This window comes from Felis catus, chromosome B4 (assembly GCF_018350175.1).
Source record: "Felis catus isolate Fca126 chromosome B4, F.catus_Fca126_mat1.0, whole genome shotgun sequence".
Lineage (NCBI taxonomy): Eukaryota > Metazoa > Chordata > Mammalia > Carnivora > Felidae > Felis > Felis catus.
The window spans coordinates 69,586,562-69,598,649 of record NC_058374.1 but is presented as its reverse complement, the minus strand read 5'-3'; the positions used below and the strand labels follow the sequence as shown (position 1 = coordinate 69,598,649).

Sequence of the window (12,088 nt, the reverse complement as noted above, 5' to 3'; positions counted from 1 at the left end):
TAATGTTATTTTTAACAAGGTTTTTATATATTTTTATCAAATATTTTTATAGAACTTTTCCTTAAAGTTATTTTCCTTTTTTTTTCTGAAGACTTCACTAGACCTTTTAATTTTATCTTTCATTGATTTTTTTCTTTGAATAGGCATATTTCTTTTTTTTAAAAAATATTTTTAAAATTTATTTTTGAGAGAGAGAGGCAGAGAGAGACAGTGCGAGTGGGGGAGGGGCAGAGAGAGAGAGAGACAGAATCCAAAGCAGGCTCCAGACTCTGAGCTGTCAGCACAGAGCCCAATGCGGGGCTCAAACTCACGAATCGTGAGATCATGACCTGAGCCGAAGTCAGATTCTCAACTGACTGAGCCACCCAGGTGCCCCTGAATAGGTGTATTTCTTTATGTATTTATATTTATGTATTTGAATGCACAGAATGCAATGAAGATTTGAAAATGGCATGGTACAAGGGGTTCACCAGCCCTGTGTGTTGAATGTGTTGCTAGTCATTGTCCTTTTATAATTCAGATTTCCCTTTTCTTACCCTAAGAACATTTAGTTAACATGCTAAGTGACTTATTTCAGAGTCGTCCTTTCAACAAAGTATTTTCTTATTATTTCCTTAAATAAAACTTCTTTCAGTCATTGTTTTGGGGAATTCCTGATTATTTTATAATTACTGTGTTGAGAGACTTGGCACGAGGGTAATATGACTATAGCAGATAATATTTAGTTTAAATATGTAGCTTTTCCCCCAGAAACTCTGGCTTTTCTTTCTCTTTCTTAAGGAATAGATTGTTACACCCCCATTGTGTTTATTATATATCCTAGAATAGCTTTTAACAATGCCATTCAAACTGTGTATGGAGGATCAATTTTGTATTTTAAATTTAGTTTTTCATGAGCCAATATGTTTGTAAAAATGATGTATATAAGTTACTAGAAAAATGTTTTTTACATTTTTGTGTGTGTGACTAGAAACATATTAGATTAAATATAAAATTATTCTCTTGAATTGCTATAAATGTTTCTAAATGTTACTCTTAATTTCTGTACTTAATGTTGTGAAGGACATCAAAAATTCACTGTTCTGCACACTGTAAATTGCACTTTGAGGAATACTGGTTTAAGTCTAGAGAGTTTAAAAGAAGGAAATGAGTTCAAAAGGCTTAGTATTCAGCTCCACTGCTTGTCACCCACATTCACAAGATCCAGAGCCCTCTTTGAACTCTTTTGTTTCCTTGGGTATTTGACTTTCTGCTTTAAAATAATGAGCTTATGAGCAACTTTATAGAGACTGAAAAGGCAAATGATAAAATTCACTACCTGTTTTTGGTTTATCAGTTTCAAGTGGATTTCTTTGAAATGTCAATTATAAAAGATAAGCAAATCAGTCTAAGAATGATAGTGATCACGGTAACAGTAATAGCTAACATTAAGTATGTACTATGTGCTAGGTACTTTTTATTTATACATTAGATAAAAAGTTCCAAGTACCTTATACATTAACAGGTTGAACCCCCAAAAGCTCTGTGACATAGGTGATATCTAGACATATGATACAAGTACTAAAACTACCTGCATTTTAAGATAAGGTCATAGTCATAGTACTTTACACTGTCACCTACTTTCTCTTTCCTATTCTTTCCTGACTTTTATTAGTTTTGTCACTTCTACATGCACCTTCAGATGTCTTCTTTTATCTTCCCTGCTCCCAAATGGACAGCCCTACTCACATTTAGGTTTACATTTGAGTCACTTGGTTTTATAAGAAAAGAAGTTTGCATTTCTCCTTGCTGCTCTGTAATGCTAAGGGAAGAATGGGGAACTGTCCTTGTGTTGCCATTTGAAACATGGAAGCCTGAGCATTTCTTGATGTATTTCCCCACAGAATGACATGACAGCTGTACGGCTGCGATGGGGAGATATACTTATGCCACTGCTTAAAAAATACAAACTGAATATCACATGGGGGGATCAAGATCTGTTGAATATCATCTTTTTTCATAATCCAGGTAATCATTTAAATTTCTTTCATTCTTTGCATTTGTAAAACATCAGGTAATATGTCGTCAAAAATGAAGAAATGCATTTATTTGACTTTGGCTTACATTAATGAATATCACTAATTATGTTTAGGAAAGAGTAAAACGTTTATTTTTAAACTTTTCTTCATCTTGTTTTCGTAGGAAGGGATCTAAATGCCAAACGTATTTTGCACTCTTTTAAATTTCCTGTAAGAGCAGTATTTTTAAACTAAAATTTTTGCAGAATGTTCATTCGTGGAATTAGAGTTATTTGCTTTATTGTTTTATTTTTCTTCACATAGAAAGCCTTTTTGTTTTTCCATGTCAATGGAATTATCGACCAGATCATTGTATATATGGAAGCAATTGCCAGGAAGCAGAAGAAGAAGGAATCTTTATTCTTCATGGGAACAGAGGTGTTTACCATGATGATAAACAACCAGCATTTAGAGCTATTTATGAAGCACTGAGAAATGTAAGAATGTGTTCTTTTATTTTTTGAACTTTCTATGTTGAAATTCTTACAAACTTAGAGAATATGCAAGAATATACAAAAAATGTCCATATCCTTTACTAATGTTAATTACTAACATTTTACATCATTTGCTTTATCATTGGTTCTCTTTCTATATAGACATGTTTTTTTCTGAACCATTTGAATATAAGTTGCACACATAATGCTCTTCTATTCCTTAAAGACTTGAGTGTGTTTTCACTAAGAACAGGGAAGTTCTCTTATTAACCACAGTGTAGGTACCAAACTCAGGAAATTTAATATTGATATATTATTTTCATGTGTCTTTACTTTCTTGATGCAGAACAGTTTCTCAGTTTTTCTTGGTCTTTTATGACATTGACATTTTTGGAGAGTAGCGCCTCTTTACCTCCTTCCATATTAGACTGTTCTTTATATTGGCTTGTCTGATGTTTCCTTATGATGAGGTTTAGGGTATGTCCTCCAGGGCAAAACACTATGTAAATGATGTGTCCTTCTCAGGGTATCACATTCACAGTCACCTTTGTGTGCCTGCCCTTCATTGGTGATGCTGGTTTTAATCACTCACTCAAAATGTCGTTCAGTTTCTCCATTGTGTAGGTTTTTTTCCCTCTTATGGAAATACCCTGCTTCTCATCAAAATTTCTAAACTGTATATAGCATCCATTGTTGGTTCTTGTTCAAACCAGTCTTTACTGTGGTAGTCGCAAATTGATGATTATCCAGCCCTAGCTGTCCTTCTGCATACAACTTTGGCACTCTAGCATTCTCCTGTAAAGTAGAGCCATCCCCTTTTATCAATTTATTGATCTGTACATTAACAGTAAGAAGTCATTGATAGGTTTTTTTTTTTTTAATGATTTATAATGCAGTATTTCCTTTTATTATGTTGATGCCTAAGTTGTTTCCAGTTTGGTCATTGGGAGTCCCTTTTGGTAAACTCGTGTGCTCATCTGACATATTCCCATCATTGTTTTGAGTACCACTTCATTATTATTTTTTTTAATGCTTATTTTTGATATAGAGAGAAAGAGAGCATGAATGGGGGATGGAAAGAGAGAGAGGGAGACACAGAATCTGAAGCAGGCTCCAGGTTCTGAGCTGTCAGCACGGAGCCCAACAGAGGACTCAAACCCACGAATCATGAGATCATGACCTGAGCCAAAGTCAGATGCTTAACCGACTGGGCATCCAGGCACCCCTCTTTATTATTTTTTCAACAAAATATGCTAGGCTCAATTTGTTTTACCTTCCCTGTCTTAACCCTGAAAATAGCTATCTGTCAAAGGAGCTCTGGTTTCTTTCAGAGGGCTCTGGGTGCTAGGCATGCTTATTGCCACAAGGGTGTCTTTGCTTCTGAGCCACTGTCTCTGCCACTGAGCTCTTTCAGTGACAGAGCTAGGAAAATTAAATACACACATATATGCATTCAGTGTATATGATATACAATCATGTACCCACACTGATGCCTCCACTGTTGCCCCAAGGCTCTTCCTGCTTTCTACTCTGTTTTCATGTTTTAGCTCCTTCCACAGTTAGAATCCTGCCTTTTGACATAAAGCACTTCCTAGCTGCTTAATCTTACAATACATTTAAAATAATTTTAGAAATGCTGTATTCTTTGGTAAAAACCAACCTACTAAGAAGAGTTAAGGATTTGTTCCCATTATCTACCACTTTCCCCCCATACCCCCATGAGGGCATGTACTCAGTACTGTGTTCAGCAGCTACTTGGATTAGTTCTTTTTCCTACCTTTCAGTGTGGTTATTTTATTCATTTGAAATACAGTTGGGTTTATTTGCTTCGATATGCTTTCATTTTTAAGTTTTTTTCCTCCTTTATTGATTCAACTTTATTTTTATTTTTTTTAAAGATTTTATTTTTAAGTAATCTCCACACCCAGTGTGGGGAGTTAATCACAACCCCATAGATCAAGAGTTGCATGTCTACTGACTGACACAGCCAGATGCTCCTACTGATTCAACTTTAATTTGATATGCTAAATGTTAATAAAAGTCAAAACTATATAAAGGTTTACTCAGAAGTATCACTTTTCCCCCTCCCCTTCCATCCCAAGCCCCCAAACCCATAAATTACCCGTTTCATTGTTTTCTGATTTGTCCTTCCTGTATATATGAGCAGATACATGTATATTTTATAATACCCCTTTTCTTTTTTTTTGTAATCCCCCTTTTCTTACACAAAATATAAGCATACTGTTTATATTATTTGCTCTTTGTTTTTTTCACTTAAAAGTCTAAAAATTCATGCATTAATAAATCTCTTCCTCTTTTTAAAAAATTTTATCTTAATTCCAGTATAGTTAACATTCAGTGTTATGTTAGTTTCAGGTGTACAATATAGTGACTAGACAATTCTATATATCCACCACTCAGTGATCATCACAAGTGCACTCCTTAATGCCCATCACCTGTTTCACCCATCCCCCCCACCCATTTATCTTTTTTTTTTAAAGACTGTATCCTATTTCAGAGTTTTGTGTATATACCAGCGTTTATTCAAGCAATCTCTTACATTTGAATATTTTCGTAGTTTCCAACATATTGAATTCTGAATAATGCAGCAGTGCATAACCTTGCCGTATATATGTTTATATTGATGGGAGATGTATCTTCAGGGTAAGTTCCTGCAAGTGGCATTAAGGATTGAAGATACTGCCTATTTCCCCTACAGAAGGATTATTTGAATTCCTGCCCACATTTTATGAGGAGGCCTATTTCCCAACAGCATCATCAGTAGAGTGTGTTTTCAAGCCTTCAAAATTTTGCCATTTTGATGAGTGAGAAATGGAATCTTAGTTTAGTTTTAATTTCTTTTATGAGTGAGGTCAGCATCGTTTTATATATGTAAGGGCCATTTTCATATCTTTTCTTTGGTGAATTTTCTTTCAGGTCTCTTTTACCTATTCTATAGGTTTTTAAAAATAATTTTATTGCGGGGCACCTGGATGGCTCTGTTGGTTAAGTGTCCGACTCTCAGGTCATGATCTCATGGTTCGTGGGTTTGAGCCCTGTGTCGGGCTCTGTGCTGACAGCTCAGAGTCTAGAGCTGCTTTGGATTCTGTGTCTCCCTCTCTCTGCCCCTCCCCAACTTGTGCTCTCTTTCTCTCTCAGAAATAAATAAACATTAAAAAAATAAATAATTTTCTAGACACATAATTTATATATACAAAGTTCACTCATTTAAAGTGCATAATTCACGGCTCCTGGGTGGCTCAGTCCCTTAAGCTTACGACTTTGGCTCAGGTCATGATCTTGCAGTTCATGACTTCAAGACATACGTTGGACTCTGGGCTGACAGCTCAGAGCCTGGAGCCTGCTTCGGACTCTGTGTCTTCCTCTCCCTCTGCCCTGCCACCCACCACCTCCCTGCTTGCACTCTGTCTTTTTCTCTCTCTCTCTCAAAATTAAATAAACATTAAAAATTAAAAAATAAAGTGCATAATTCAGTAATTTTTAGCATATTTACAGAGTTGTGCAACCATCACCATGAGGGAATTTTGGTGTTTGCTTCCCCCCTCCTTTCCTGCCAATTGTTGTAAGTTCTTTGTATTTTAGGGACATTAGTCCTTTTTCTGTGATATCTCCTAGAAATATTTTCTGCCAGTTCTACTTTGTTTATAGCATTTTTGCAAAAATTTTTTTTTTAATTTTATGTAATCAAGTTTTTAAAAGTTTTAAGAAAAATTCATAATTAGAAAGCCTTTTAATTCTTACACTCAGGTTGTAGAAAAATTCACCTGCATACAGTATCATTTATTACATTTAGTCTTCTGCTCAATTTGGAACTTAATCTTTTGTATTCGGTGAGGTATGGACCTTTTCCCAAATGGCTATCTTCTCTCAATACCCGTTTATTTAAGTCCGGCTTTAACCCAAAGATTTGAGATACTGACTTTATTATATACTAAAGTTCTGTTGTAATATCTGGATTTTCTGTTTTGTTACATTGGCCTATTTTTGTACTAATGCAATACTATTTTAATTATAAAGGTGTTGTGTTATGTTTTAATATTTGGTAGGGTTACTTCTTCAGAGCCTGTTCTTACTGTTTTCCTAGCTATTGTAGATATCTTTTTCTACAAATATTAACTCACTTTGTATTTTTATTGGTAGTGAGTCCGCTTCTTAGGAGCTGCAGACATTTTGATGGTGTTGAAACGTTTGGTTGTTGAGACATCTTAATCAAGAACAAGGACTATCTTTCCATTTGTGTCTTTCATGAATGTTTAATAGATTTGTTCATATTTTGAACAGATCGTAAGTTTATGCTTCAGTATTGTAATTTCTTTGTTGCCTTTGTAAACAGGATTTCCTCTTTTTTTTTTTTTTTTTTTTTAAACCTCCCCCCCCCCCCATGCTGGTGTCTGGGTTTTTTTAATATAATTTATTGTCAAATTAGCTTACATAAACACCTAGTGCTCATCCCAACAAGTGCCCTCCTCAGTGCCCATCACTCATTTTCCTCTTTTAAGCATCTGCTTTATATTGACAATGAAAAAAATTATACTGCCCCTCCCCCACCCTTGTCTTAGATATCTGTTCTTTTTTTCCCCGGGTCTTAACAATCCTTTTATGTAATTAAGGTGAGTTGACAGGGAGCGATTATACTTTATTTTTTTTATTTTTTTATTTTTTATTTTTTAATTTTTCTTTTCAATATATGAAGTTTATTGTCAAATTGGTTTCCATACCACACCCAGTGCTCATCCCAAAAGGTGCCCTCCTCAATAACCATCACCCACCCTCCCCTGCCTCCCACCCCCCATCAACCCTCAGTTTGTTCTCAGTTTTTAAGAGTCTCTTATGCTTTGGCTCTCTTCCACTCTAACCTCTTTTTTTTTTCCTTCCCCTCCCCAATGGGTTTCTGTTAAGTTTCTCAGGATCCACGTAAGAGTGAAACCATGTGGTATCTGTCTTTCTCTGTATGGCTTATTTCACTTAGCATCACACTCTCCAGTTCCATCCACGTTGCTACAAAGGGCCATATTTCATTCTTTCTCATTGCCACATAGTACTCCATTGTGTATATAAACCACAATTTCTTTATCCATTCATCAGTTGATGGACATTTAGGCTCTTTCCATAATTTGACTATTGTTGAGAGTGCTGCTGTAAACATTGGGGTACAAGTGCCCCTATGCATCAGTACTCCTATATCCCTTAGGTAAATTCCTAGCAGTGCTACTGCTGGGTCATAGGGTAGGTCTATTTTTAATTTTTTGAGGAACCTCCACACTGTTTTCCAGAGTGGCTGCACCAATTAGCATTCCCACCAACAGTGCAAGAGGGTTCCCGTTTCTCCAGCATCTGTAGTCTCCTGATTTGTTCATTTTGGCCACTCTGACTGGCGTGAGGTGATACCTGAGTGTGGTTTTGATTTGTATTTCCCTGATAAGGAGTGACGTTGAGCATCTTTTCATGTGCCTGTTGGCCATCCGGATGTCTTCTTTAGAGAAGTGTCTATTCACGTTTTCTGTCCATTTCTTCATTGGGTTATTTGTTTTTTGGGTGTGGAGTTTGGTGAGCTCTTTATAGATTTTGGATACTAGCCCTTTGTCTGATATGTCATTTGCAAATATCTTTTCCCATTCCGTTGGTTGCCTTTTAGTTTTGTTGGTTGTTTCCTTTGCTGTGCAGAAGCTTTTTATCTTCATAAGGTCCCAGTAGTTCAGTTTTGCTTTTAATTCCCTTGCCTTTGGGGATGTGCCAAGTAAGAAATTGCTACAGCTGAGGTCAGAGGTCTTTTCCTGCTTTCTCCTCTAGGGTTTTGATGGTTTCCTGTCTCACATTCAGGTTCTTTATCCATTTTGAGTTTATTTTTGTGAATGGTGTGAGAAAGTGGTCTAGTTTCAGTCTTCTGCATGTTGCTGTCCAGTTCTCCCAGCACCATTTGTTAAAGAGACTGTCTTTTTTCCATTGGATGTTCTTTCCTGCTTTGTCAAAGATGAGTTGGCCATACGTTTGTGGGTCTAGTTCTGGGGTTTCTATTCTATTCCATTGGTCTATGTGTCTGTTTTTGTGCCAAGGGAGTGATTATACTTTACATACCCTTAGATGGATGCATGAACCAGGTCTCCGTGAATATGTTGGGGACCAAGACTTGGGGCAAATCCAAATGGATTTATGATTTTGCTTAATGGGCTATGTCTTCACTGTCTATGCAGCTAATTCACTGATACTTTGGGAGAAATACATGTTACCACTTATCCCTCATGCAGATGTACTCTGTTCGACTAGACTGTGCCTAATCTTATGTGGATGTGAAGACAGAACATAAATAGATAATAGTGCTAGTTTGGCTTAAGTGTGGGGGTCAGGAGAAGAGCTGATTGACCCTATTTTCTAGATACTTGTTTTTTTTTATTGCTAATAACTGGCCTAGTACATCCTCATTAATAGGAATGAGAATGAAAATACTTAACTATAATCCGTTGTGACAGAGATGGTACTGAAACTGTTAAGAGCTTTTTGCCTTGAAGGGCCAGGGAAGGCCTCACAAGGAGGCATTTGAAGTGGGCCTTGAATGAGTAAGAGTTTTCCAGGAGGATGGTCTTTCTGGGCAGAGTACTGCTTGAGAAAAAGGTTCAGGGGTTTTCTACACAAAAAATGCTTTTTTCTCAAAAAGTCCACAGAGAGGTCAGGTGTGGAGCTGTTCAGTTGGATGGAGTGCTGGGTTCGCAGTGGCTGGGATGGGGTCAGTGTGCTGGTGCAGGGCCAGGTTAAGTGATGATCTGCAGTGATAAGGAACTGAAGTTTTTTCCTGGAAATTGGTGTTTCTCAAACGTGGCGGTAGGTGCAGTGCTGAGAGCATTGTAGGCTACCATTTTGTGTATTTGCTAAGTTTCTTCTATAAACTTGACAGATAAAGTTTCTGGGTAATCAGTTTATCATGATACAGTGACACTCACCAAAGAATTATAAAATTTAGTGTTGATGTTCATTTTAATGTAGCAGACCTTGTATGCCCTCAGAAATCAATTTTGTATATTAATAATGCTTTATCGTGGGTTGTCAAAAGGTGATAAAAATGAAGAAAAGTACTTTTGGGATTCTGAGACTGCACGATTGAAAAGAAATGCATTCCTATAAAAATAGGATTTCTTTGTTTCCTTTGAGCATTAAGAAAATCTGTTATTGAGGAATTAAATCTCACGAGTTTTATATGATCTATTCTTTTATCTTTGGTAAATATATACCTTTAAAAAGATGAGTAATGGTTTTAAGGTGATTAATTATGCTTGATTTTTAAAAAATAAATCTTTTAAAATATTTTTAAATACTGAATTAATGATTATTTGTGTTCGTTTTGGATCTGTATTAACTATTGCTATATGTTTCCATTTTTCAATTTAATGAAGTTAATCAGTCTTTTATGGTGCTCTTGCTTAGTGTTTTTATCTTCCCTTATCTATAATTCAGCGAGAAGTGTAATTTTTAAAAGCATTGCATTGAGACAAGGGTATTTATGTGAGTTTCAGACAGAAACTTAGTCATAGCCATTGAATGCAGATGAACAATTTGAATTATAAAGGATATGAACCATCTTTAAAATGTAAATGCATGGCTGTGTCTTCCAGCAAGTCAGGTTTTACAGTCCATACGTATTTGTTAAATATTAGTTGTTGAGTGAATAAAAATATTAAGATTAGAAATTGCGAATGCAAAATGGGAACAAAACATTTTATTGCTCTATAAGGTATTTTCTGCTTCATGTATTTCATTCTGAATTACATTTCTTGGTGGTTCTGTGTTAACTTTGATTTACTCCACATCCTGCTTATATTTGCATAACTATCTCTGCAAGGGAGTCCTGAGTGTTTCCCTCCTATGCAATGGTAGTCCCCACCCCTAATCCATGGGTCATGTTTCAAGACCCCCAGTGGATGTCTGAAACTGTAGATAGTACTGAACCCTATACCTACTTGTTTTTTCCTATACATACATATCTGTGATAGAATTTACTCTATAAATTAGGCACATAAGAGATTAACGATAACCAATAATGAAATAGAACAGTTATAACAATATAGTGTAATAAAAGTCATGTGAATGTAGTCTCTCTCAAAATATCTTATTGTCCTGTGCTCACCCTTCTTCCTGTGATGATGTGGGATGATGAAATGCCTATGTGATGGGATGAAGTGAGGCATTGTAGCAGCGTTAGGCTATTGTTGACCTTCTCACAGTGTGTCAGAAGGAGGACCATCTGCTTCCAGACTGCAGTTGGCTGCAGGGAACAGAAACCATGGAAGGTGAAATCGTGGTTTAGGGTTACTATTGGACCTTCTTGTGTGTACTTGGCTCTCAGCATTTTGTTGGATTGAATTGCCATTTTGTCATCTTTTAAAAACCTGTTCTATTCTTTGAAAATGCCTCAGATTATCTAATTGTGGTCATCTTAGCCTCAATACTTATTCACTGCCTTTCAACTGACAGTCTTATGTATAAAAGCATGATCTTAAAAGTTTGTGTACTGGGTACTGTGCCAGTGAAGAAGGAGTGATTAACTGTATGAGGAAAGGCTTCTCAGAAGTGCAGACATTTGAACTGAGCTTCAAGGATGAGTACTAGGCAGAGAAGGAAAGGTGAATGAGTCAGGCACAGCATCCAGTGTGGAAAGAGGCCTGTAGTCAGGTAAGGCCACATGTGGCCTCTGGGAAGGGGAACACCTAGATGCAAGTTATGTCCTGCACAACTTTTTGGTGCTACAGATTATATGAATGGCAGAAGGTGCTGGGGCTTCAGGCTGTATTTATATAGTTGGAAATTTTGGTAATTTATCATCTTCTCTCTTAAGGGTAAAATTAGTTGTGTTATGGGGACTAAAATTAGAGCTCTAATTCATGAGGCACTGTTATTATTTCATAAAAATCTTCATCAAAATAGTTTCTCAGGGAAGAAAAAATTTTTTAACCACAAGCACTTGGATTTAAATAACATGAAAATGAATGAACTGAATCTCAAGTACTTCATATTTGTGGGAATTAACTCTTTTTTTTAGTTTATTTTTATTTTGAGACAGATATAAAGAGCAAACGGGGGAGGGGCGGAGAGAGAGGGAGACAGAATAGCAAGTAGGCTCTGCACTGACAGAACCATAGGATCATGACCTGAGTCTAAATCAGGAATCAGACACCTAACTGCTTGAGCCACCAGGTGCCCCTGTGGGAATTAACTTTTAAGTGGCGTTGTAATATTTTTATTTTATTGTCATTGCTGAGTAAGAAAAAGATCGTAGTTTGGTCTTCGCAGTATTATCTGCCTCTCAAACACAGTTGTCCAAGCATGTTTTTTGTGTACGTTGAGATGTTACTTGACAGTGTCACTTGATAAAGGTTGCCTCGTTCAACATGGCTGCTGCTTTTAACCCCAAACAAATTTTAGGCACACCTTTACAGAGCATAGCTGTTTTCCCAGTTTCCCACTGTTAATTGAGCTTTACCTTTCAACAGGACTTTTGAAACTGATTTGACACAGTTTCATATATTTATTTGGATAAGCAGTGCTGTGTGGTGGTCGGCAGCTTGTAGTTTTGGAGCTGGGGTTGAA

General features: G+C 36.4%; 1 protein-coding gene across 5 annotated transcripts in view; it reads left to right on the top strand.

Annotated features, from left to right (window-relative positions):
• GXYLT1 (glucoside xylosyltransferase 1) overlaps positions 1–12,088 on the top strand; it is a 52,897-nt gene that overhangs the window by 32,239 nt on the left and 8,570 nt on the right. For all 5 annotated transcript variants that reach the window (XM_023256951.2, XM_045061650.1, XM_045061651.1 and 2 more), the window contains 2 exons: positions 1,884–2,007; positions 2,322–2,494. In XM_023256951.2, the coding sequence (XP_023112719.2) occupies positions 1,884–2,007; positions 2,322–2,494 (297 nt within the window). The remainder of the gene's footprint in view (positions 1–1,883; positions 2,008–2,321; positions 2,495–12,088) is intronic.